The sequence below is a fragment of the Electrona antarctica genome (genome assembly GCF_951216825.1).
Source record: "Electrona antarctica genome assembly, contig: scaffold_316, whole genome shotgun sequence".
Classification (NCBI taxonomy): Eukaryota; Metazoa; Chordata; class Actinopteri; order Myctophiformes; family Myctophidae; genus Electrona; species Electrona antarctica.
Genome location: NW_027638632.1, coordinates 66,371 through 77,790, shown reverse-complemented (window position 1 = coordinate 77,790; position 11,420 = coordinate 66,371). Strand labels below are relative to the sequence as shown.

General features: G+C 41.2%; 1 protein-coding gene across 1 annotated transcript in view; it reads right to left on the bottom strand.

Moving 5' to 3' along the window:
* Positions 1-870: 870 nt before the first annotated feature.
* The window catches only part of tgfbi (transforming growth factor, beta-induced), a gene marked incomplete at its 5' end in the record, with an annotated part of 61,110 nt that continues 50,560 nt past the window's right edge, over positions 871-11,420 (bottom strand). The window contains 2 exons of the mRNA XM_079530767.1: positions 871-953; positions 2,465-2,483. Of these exons, the coding sequence (XP_079386893.1) occupies positions 892-953; positions 2,465-2,483 (81 nt within the window). The 3' untranslated portion in view covers positions 871-891. The remainder of the gene's footprint in view (positions 954-2,464; positions 2,484-11,420) is intronic.

Sequence of the window (11,420 nt, the reverse complement as noted above, 5' to 3'; positions counted from 1 at the left end):
GAGGGGGAGGGGACGAGGGGGAGGGGTTTACCAAGCTAAGGGGGAGGGGTTTACCAGGCCGAGGGTCGGGGGGGGGAGGGGGTTACCAGGCCGAGGGGGAGGGGGTTACCAGGCTACCGTACTGGAGGTTATTGACGAGGATTCTGTTCCTGAGTTCAGAACTTCTCTGTCTGAGTTCAGAAGGAGGACGAATGTTCTTCAAATGTTCTGTGGATCCAAACGGACTTTATGCTTCTGGGGTTTTGCTGGTTGTACCGTCTGGTACTGGGGTTGTGGTTGTAGTGGGTCAGGGTTGTGGTTGTGGTTGTAGTGGGTCAGGGTTGTGGTTGTGGTTGTAGTGGGTCAGGGTTGTGGTTGTAGTGGGTCAGGGTTGTGGTTGTGGTTGTAGTGGGTCAGGGTTGTGGTTGTGGTTGTAGTGGGTCAGGGTTGTGGTTGTGGTTGTAGTGGGTCAGGGTTGTGGTTGTGGTTGTAGTGGGTCAGGGTTGTGGTTGTGGTTGTAGTGGGTCAGGGTTGTGGTTGTAGTGGGTCAGGGTTGTGGTTGTGGTTGTATTGACTGAAGGGTTGTGGTTGTGGTTGTATTGGGTCAGGGTTGTGGTTGTGGTTGTAGTGGGTCAGGGTTGTGGTTGTGGTTGTAGTGGGTCAGGGTTGTGGTTGTAGTGGGTCAGGGTTGTGGTTGTGGTTGTAGTGGGTCAGGGTTGTGGTTGTGGTTGTAGTGGGTCAGGGTTGTGGTTGTAGTGGGTCAGGGTTGTGGTTGTAGTGGGTCAGGGTTGTGGTTGTAGTGGGTCAGGGTTGTGGTTGTAGTGGGTCAGGGTTGTGGTTGTGGTTGTAGTGGGTCAGGGTTGTGGTTGTGGTTGTATTGACTGAAGGGTTGTGGTTGTGGTTGTATTGGGTCTACTGGCCGCGGCTCATGGTTCTGCTCGATCCGCTCTTCATGACCTTCTGGAAGAGATCCTCTGAAAACACAATCACATCAACCTTTATTTAAATGTAAACATGAACAACAGACACAAACACAATCACATCAACCTTTATTTAAATGTAAACATGAACAACAGACACAAACACAATCACATCAACCTTTGTCGATGCAGATCGGCTAGTTGAACTATCGACAATGTGTTTTTCAGGATTGTAAAACATGGCAAATAGGAGGGTTGGCATAAGACAGGACCCAATGTCTATTGTCATCTAGTTTTAGTCAACAATAACATGTGTTTAGTGATTAGGTCATGATAACATGTGAGGGTTACTGTAGTGACTAAGGTTATGATAACATGTGAGGGTTACTGTAGTGACTAAGGTTATGATAACATGTGAGGGTTACTGTAGTGACTAAGGTTATGATAACATGTGAGGGTTACTGTAGTGACTAAGGTTATGATACCATGTGAGGGTTACTGTAGTGACTAAGGTTATGATACCATGTGAGGGTTACTGTAGTGACTAAGGTTATGATCACATGTGAGGGTTACTGTAGTGACTAAGGTTATGATACCATGTGAGGGTTACCGTAGTGACTAAGGTTATGATAACATGTGAGGGTTACTGTAGTGACTAAGGTTATGATACCATCTGAGGGTTACTGTAGTGACTAAGGTTATGATAACATGTGAGGGTTACTGTAGTGACTAAGGTTATGATACCATCTGAGGGTTACTGTAGTGACTAAGGTTATGATAACATGTGAGGGTTACTGTAGTGACTAAGGTTATGATACCATCTGAGGGTTACTGTAGTGACTAAGGTTATGATACCATGTGAGGGTTACCGTAGTGACTAAGGTTATGATAACATGTGAGGGTTACTGTAGTGACTAAGGTTATGATAACATGTGAGGGTTACTGTAGTGACTAAGGTTATGATACCATCTGAGGGTTACTGTAGTGACTAAGGTTATGATACCATGTGAGGGTTACTGTAGTGACTAAGGTTATGATACCATCTGAGGGTTACTGTAGTGACTAAGGTTATGATACCATGTGAGGGTTACCGTAGTGACTAAGGTTATGATAACATGTGAGGGTTACTGTAGTGACTAAGGTTATGATAACATGTGAGGGTTACTGTAGTGACTAAGGTTATGATACCATGTGAGGGTTACTGTAGTGACTAAGGTTATGATAACATGTGAGGGTTACTGTAGTGACTAAGGTTATGATACCATGTGAAGGTTACTGTAGTGACTAAGGTTATGATACCATCTGAGGGTTACTGTAGTGACTAAGGTTATGATACCATGTGAGGGTTACTGTAGTGACTAAGGTTATGATAACATGTGAGGGTTACTGTAGTGACTAAGGTTATGATAACATGTGAGGGTTACCGTAGTGACTAAGGTTATGATAACATGTGAGGGTTACTGTAGTGACTAAGGTTATGATAACATGTGAGGGTTACTGTAGTGACTAAGGTTATGATAACATGTGAGGGTTACTGTAGTGACTAAGGTTATGAAACAACTCACCCTTCCTGAAGCCTTCAGGCTGTGAAGACAAAACATAAAACGTTCACTTATTCATCTCCACAGCTATAACACCTTTCACATCACACAACAGATTCACTCATTCATCTCCACAGCTATAACACCTTTCACATCACACAACAGATTCACTCATTCATCTCCACAGCTATAACACCTTTCACATCACACAACAGATTCACTCATTCATCTCCACAGCTATAACACCTTTCACATCACACAACAGATTCACTCATTCATCTCCACAGCAAACAGAAGTCACGTAGCCAGGGGTCAAGGGTCAGGGGCCAAGGGTCAGGGGTCAAGGGTCAGTTAACATGTCCGTATTACACGAAAAAATGTGTCGGAAAAATTATTAGTCTTATATAGTCCAACTAGTACTGATTTACTACCACACTATGTATGGAATATTAGGAGTCCAACTAGTACTGATTTACTACCACACTATGTATGGAATATTAGGAGTCCAACTAGTACTGATTTACTACCACACTATGTATGGAATATTAGGAGTCCAGCTAGTACTGATTTACTACCACACTATGTATGGAATATTAGGAGTCCAGCTAGTACTGATTTACTACCACACTATGTATGGAATATTAGGAGTCCAACTAGTACTGATTTACTACCACACTATGTATGGAATATTAGGAGTCCAACTAGTACTGATTTACTACCACACTATGTATGGAATATTAGGAGTCCAACTAGTACTGATTTACTACCACACTATGTATGGAATATTAGGAGTCCAACTAGTACTGATTTACTACCACACTATGTATGGAATATTATGAGTCAAACTAGTACTGATTTACTACCACACTATGTATGGAATATTATGAGTCAAACTAGTACTGATTTACTACCACACTATGTATGGAATATTATGAGTCAAACTAGTACTGATTTACTACCACACTATGTATGGAATATTATGAGTCAAACTAGTACTGATTTACTACCACACTATGTATGGAATATTAGGAGTCCAACTAGTACTGATTTACTACCACACTATGTATGGAATATTAGGAGTCCAACTAGTACTGATTTACTACCACACTATGTATGGAATATTATGAGTCAAACTAGTACTGATTTACTACCACACTATGTATGGAATATTAGGAGTCCAACTAGTACTGATTTACTACCACACTATGTATGGAATATTATGAGTCCAACTAGTACTGATTTACTACCACACTATGTATGGAATATTATGAGTCCAACTAGTACTGATTTACTACCACACTATGTATGGAATATTACGAGTCAAACTAGTACTGATTTACTACCACACTATGTATGGAATATTACGAGTCCAACTAGTACTGATTTACTACCACACTATGTATGGAATATTACGAGTCCAACTAGTACTGATTTACTACCACACTATGTATGGAATATTATGAGTCAAACTAGTACTGATTTACTACCACACTATGTATGGAATATTAGGAGTCCAACTAGTACTGATTTACTACCACACTATGTATGGAATATTAGGAGTCCAACTAGTACTGATTTACTACCACACTATGTATGGAATATTAGGAGTCCAACTAGTACTGATTTACTACCACACTATGTATGGAATATTAGGAGTCCAACTAGTACTGATTTACTACCACACTATGTATGGAATATTATGAGTCAAACTAGTACTGATTTACTACCACACTATGTATGGAATATTATGAGTCAAACTAGTACTGATTTACTACCACACTATGTATGGAATATTATGAGTCAAACTAGTACTGATTTACTACCACACTATGTATGGAATATTATGAGTCCAACTAGTACTGATTTACTACCACACTATGTATGGAATATTATGAGTCAAACTAGTACTGATTTACTACCACACTATGTATGGAATATTATGAGTCAAACTAGTACTGATTTACTACCACACTATGTATGGAATATTAGGAGTCCAACTAGTACTGATTTACTACCACACTATGTATGGAATATTAGGAGTCCAACTAGTACTGATTTACTACCACACTATGTATGGAATATTAGGAGTCCAACTAGTACTGATTTACTACCACACTATGTATGGAATATTATGAGTCAAACTAGTACTGATTTACTACCACACTATGTATGGAATATTATGAGTCAAACTAGTACTGATTTACTACCACACTATGTATGGAATATTATGAGTCAAACTAGTACTGATTTACTACCACACTATGTATGGAATATTATGAGTCAAACTAGTACTGATTTACTACCACACTATGTATGGAATATTAGGAGTCCAACTAGTACTGATTTACTACCACACTATGTATGGAATATTAGGAGTCCAACTAGTACTGATTTACTACCACACTATGTATGGAATATTATGAGTCAAACTAGTACTGATTTACTACCACACTATGTATGGAATATTAGGAGTCCAACTAGTACTGATTTACTACCACACTATGTATGGAATATTAGGAGTCCAACTAGTACTGATTTACTACCACACTATGTATGGAATATTATGAGTCCAACTAGTACTGATTTACTACCACACTATGTATGGAATATTACGAGTCAAACTAGTACTGATTTACTACCACACTATGTATGGAATATTACGAGTCCAACTAGTACTGATTTACTACCACACTATGTATGGAATATTACGAGTCCAACTAGTACTGATTTACTACCACACTATGTATGGAATATTATGAGTCAAACTAGTACTGATTTACTACCACACTATGTATGGAATATTAGGAGTCCAACTAGTACTGATTTACTACCACACTATGTATGGAATATTAGGAGTCCAACTAGTACTGATTTACTACCACACTATGTATGGAATATTAGGAGTCCAACTAGTACTGATTTACTACCACACTATGTATGGAATATTAGGAGTCCAACTAGTACTGATTTACTACCACACTATGTATGGAATATTATGAGTCAAACTAGTACTGATTTACTACCACACTATGTATGGAATATTATGAGTCAAACTAGTACTGATTTACTACCACACTATGTATGGAATATTATGAGTCAAACTAGTACTGATTTACTACAACACTATGTATGGAATATTATGAGTCCAACTAGTACTGATTTACTACCACACTATGTATGGAATATTATGAGTCAAACTAGTACTGATTTACTACCACACTATGTATGGAATATTATGAGTCAAACTAGTACTGATTTACTACCACACTATGTATGGAATATTATGAGTCCAACTAGTACTGATTTACTACCACACTATGTATGGAATATTATGAGTCCAACTAGTACTGATTTACTACCACACTATGTATGGAATATTAGGAGTCCCAACTAGTACTGATTTACTACCACACTATGTATGGAATATTATGAGTCAAACTAGTACTGATTTACTACCACACTATGTATGGAATATTAGGAGTCCAACTAGTACTGATTTACTACCACACTATGTATGGAATATTAGGAGTCCAACTAGTACTGATTTACTACCACACTATGTATGGAATATTATGAGTCAAACTAGTACTGATTTACTACCACACTATGTATGGAATATTAGGAGTCCAACTAGTACTGATTTACTACCACACTATGTATGGAATATTATGAGTCAAACTAGTACTGATTTACTACCACACTATGTATGGAATATTATGAGTCAAACTAGTACTGATTTACTACCACACTATGTATGGAATATTATGAGTCCAACTAGTACTGATTTACTACCACACTATGTATGGAATATTAGGAGTCCAACTAGTACTGATTTACTACCACACTATGTATGGAATATTATGAGTCAAACTAGTACTGATTTACTACCACACTATGTATGGAATATTAGGAGTCCAACTAGTACTGATTTACTACCACACTATGTATGGAATATTAGGAGTCCAACTAGTACTGATTTACTACCACACTATGTATGGAATATTAGGAGTCCAACTAGTACTGATTTACTACCACACTATGTATGGAATATTAGGAGTCCAACTAGTACTGATTTACTACCACACTATGTATGGAATATTATGAGTCAAACTAGTACTGATTTACTACCACACTATGTATGGAATATTATGAGTCAAACTAGTACTGATTTACTACCACACTATGTATGGAATATTATGAGTCAAACTAGTACTGATTTACTACAACACTATGTATGGAATATTATGAGTCCAACTAGTACTGATTTACTACCACACTATGTATGGAATATTATGAGTCAAACTAGTACTGATTTACTACCACACTATGTATGGAATATTATGAGTCAAACTAGTACTGATTTACTACCACACTATGTATGGAATATTATGAGTCCAACTAGTACTGATTTACTACCACACTATGTATGGAATATTATGAGTCCAACTAGTACTGATTTACTACCACACTATGTATGGAATATTAGGAGTCCCAACTAGTACTGATTTACTACCACACTATGTATGGAATATTATGAGTCAAACTAGTACTGATTTACTACCACACTATGTATGGAATATTATGAGTCAAACTAGTACTGATTTACTACCACACTATGTATGGAATATTATGAGTCCAACTAGTACTGATTTACTACCACACTATGTATAATAGTACTGATTTACTACCACACTATGTATGGAATATTATGAGTCCAACTAGTACTGATTTACTACCACACTATGTATGGAATATTACGAGTCCAACTAGTACTGATTTACTACCACACTATGTATGGAATATTACGAGTCCAACTAGTACTGATTTACTACCACACTATGTATGGAATATTACGAGTCCAACTAGTACTGATTTACTACCACACTATGTATGGAATATTACGAGTCAAACTAGTACTGATTTACTACCACACTATGTATGGAATATTACGAGTCAAACTAGTACTGATTTACTACCACACTATGTATGGAATATTACGAGTCCAACTAGTACTGATTTACTACCACACTATGTATGGAATATTACGAGTCCAACTAGTACTGATTTACTACCACACTATGTATGGAATATTATGAGTCAAACTAGTACTGATTTACTACCACACTATGTATGGAATATTACGAGTCAAACTAGTACTGATTTACTACCACACTATGTATGGAATATTACGAGTCAAACTAGTACTGATTTACTACCACACTATGTATGGAATATTACGAGTCAAACTAGTACTGATTTACTACCACACTATGTATGGAATATTACGAGTCAAACTAGTACTGATTTACTACCACACTATGTATGGAATATTATGAGTCCAACTAGTACTGATTTACTACCACACTATGTATGGAATATTACGAGTCAAACTAGTACTGATTTACTACCACACTATGTATGGAATATTACGAGTCCAACTAGTACTGATTTACTACCACACTATGTATGGAATATTACGAGTCCAACTAGTACTGATTTACTACCACACTATGTATGGAATATTACGAGTCCAACTAGTACTGATTTACTACCACACTATGTATGGAATATTACGAGTCCAACTAGTACTGATTTACTACCACACTATGTATGGAATATTACGAGTCAAACTAGTACTGATTTACTACCACACTATGTATGGAATATTACGAGTCAAACTAGTACTGATTTACTACCACACTATGTATGGAATATTACGAGTCAAACTAGTACTGATTTACTACCACACTATGTATGGAATATTACGAGTCAAACTAGTACTGATTTACTACCACACTATGTATGGAATATTACGAGTCAAACTAGTACTGATTTACTACCACACTATGTATGGAATATTAGGAGTCAAACTAGTACTGATTTACTACCACACTATGTATGGAATATTAGGAGTCAAACTAGTACTGATTTACTACCACACTATGTATGGAATATTATGAGTCAAACTAGTACTGATTTACTACCACACTATGTATGGAATATTAGGAGTCAAACTAGTACTGATTTACGAGTTACAGACCTGTAAGGGTCCATTTGGTTCCATGCGTTTCCACCGGTTGGTTCCCAGTGGGAACCGGTTCAGTTCTTTTTTGTTCTTAGTCCATGAGCCAGAGCTCCAACATTGGTGGGAAAAACTAGACCTATATTAAATTGTTTATATGATCAATACAAGTAAATTAATACATGATAACCCTTCCACAGTAGTAGCTTTTTCATATTTTCTATTATTTTGCATATTTTCCTACATAAAACCAACCGGTGGGAAAGAACTGAACCGGTTCCCACTGGGAACCGACCGGTGGGAAAGAACTGAACCGGTTCCCACTGGGAACCGACCGGTGGAAAAGAACTGAACCGGTTCCCACTGGGAACCGACCGGTGGGAAAGAACTGAACCGGTTCCCACTGGGAACCAACCGGTGGGAAAGAACTGAACCGGTTCCACTGGGAACCAACCGGTGGAAAAGAACTGAACCGGTTCCCACTGGGAACCAACCGGTGGAAAAGAACTGAACCGGTTCCCACTGGGAACCAACCGGTGGAAAAGAACTGAACCGGTTCCTATTGGGAACCAACCGGTGGAAAAGAACTGAACCGGTTCCCATTGGGAACCAACCGGTGGAAAAGAACTGAACCGGTTCCCATTGGGAACCAACCGGTGGAAAAGAACTGAACCGGTTCCCACTGGGAACCAACCGGTGGAAAAGAACTGAACCGGTTCCCACTGGGAACCAACCGGTGGAAAAGAACTGAACCGGTTCCTATTGGGAACCAACCGGTGGAAAAGAACTGAACCGGTTCCCATTGGGAACCAACCGGTGGAAAAGAACTGAACCGGTTCCCATTGGGAACCAACCGGTGGAAAAGAACTGAACCGGTTCCCATTGGGAACCAACCGGTGGAAAAGAACTGAACCGGTTCCACTGGGAACCAACCGGTGGAAAAGAACTGAACCGGTTCCACTGGGAACCAACCGGTGGAAAATAACTGAACCGGTTCCCACTGGGAACCAACCGGTGGAAAAGAACTGAACCGGTTCCCACTGGGAACCGACCGGTGGGAAAGAACTGAACCGGTTCCACTGGGAACCAACCGGTGGGAAAGAACTGAACCGGTTCCCACTGGGAACCGACCGGTGGAAAAGAACTGAACCGGTTCCACTGGGAACCAACCGGTGGGAAAGAACTGAACCGGTTCCACTGGGAACCGACCGGTGGGAAAGAACTGAACCGGTTCCTATTGGGAACCGACCGGTGGAAAAGAACTGAACCGGTTCCACTGGGAACCAACCGGTGGGAAAGAACTGAACCGGTTCCTATTGGGAACCGACCGGTGGGAAAGAACTGAACCGGTTCCCACTGGGAACCAACCGGTGGGAAAGAACTGAACCGGTTCCCACTGGGAACCAACCGGTGGGAAAGAACTGAACCGGTTCCACTGGGAACCAACCGGTGGAAAAGAACTGAACCGGTTCCCACTGGGAACCGACCGGTGGAAAAGAACTGAACCGGTTCCACTGGGAACCAACCGGTGGGAAAGAACTGAACCGGTTCCCACTGGGAACCGACCGGTGGAAAAGAACTGAACCGGTTCCACTGGGAACCAACCGGTGGGAAAGAACTGAACCGGTTCCACTGGGAACCGACCGGTGGGAAAGAACTGAACCGGTTCCTATTGGGAACCGACCGGTGGAAAAGAACTGAACCGGTTCCACTGGGAACCAACCGGTGGGAAAGAACTGAACCGGTTCCTATTGGGAACCGACCGGTGGGAAAGAACTGAACCGGTTCCCACTGGGAACCAACCGGTGGGAAAGAACTGAACCGGTTCCCACTGGGAACCAACCGGTGGGAAAGAACTGAACCGGTTCCACTGGGAACCAACCGGTGGAAAAGAACTGAACCGGTTCCCACTGGGAACCGACCGGTGGAAAAGAACTGAACCGGTTCCACTGGGAACCAACCGGTGGAAAATAACTGAACCGGTTCCACTGGGAACCAACCGGTGGGAAAGAACTGAACCGGTTCCCATTGGGAACCAACCGGTGGGAAAGAACTGAACCGGTTCCCATTGGGAACCAACCGGTGGAAAAGAACTGAACCGGTTCCCACTGGGAACCAACCGGTGGAAAAGAACTGAACCGCTTCCCACTGGGAACCAACCGGTGGAAAAGAACTGAACTGGTTCCCACTGGGAACCAACCGGTGGAAAAGAACTGAACCGGTTCCCACTGGGAACCAACCGGTGGAAAAGAACTGAACCGGTTCCACTGGGAACCAACCGGTGGGAAAGAACTGAACCGGTTCCACTGGGAACCGACCGGTGGGAAAGAACTGAACCGGTTCCTATTGGGAACCGACCGGTGGAAAAGAACTGAACCTTTAGGGGCCTCAGAGTTACAGACCTGTTATTGTCATTCAGGGCTCATTTGTATGTCTGTGGCGAAAATGGAATTTTCACAAACCTGGCGATGACCTCCTGATGACCCCCTGATGACCCCTGCATTTAGCATCACCACATAACCTTAAACATGGCGATGACCCCCTGATGACCCCTGCATTTAGCATCACCACACAACCTTAAACCTGGCGATGACCCCTGCATTTAGCATCACCACATAACCTTAAACCTGGCGATGACCCCCTGATGACCCCTGCATTTAGCATCACCACATAACCTTAAACATGGCGATGACCCCCTGATGACCCCTGCATTTAGCATCACCACACAACCTTAAACCTGGCGATGACCCCCTGATGACCCCTGCATTTAGCATCACCACACAACCTTAAACATGGCGATGACCCCCTGATGACCCCTGCATTTAGCATCACCACATAACCTTAAACCTGGCGATGACCCCCTGATGACCCCTGCATTTAGCATCACCACACAACCTTAAACCTGGCGATGACCCCTGCATTTAGCATCACCACACAACCTTAAACATGGCGATGACC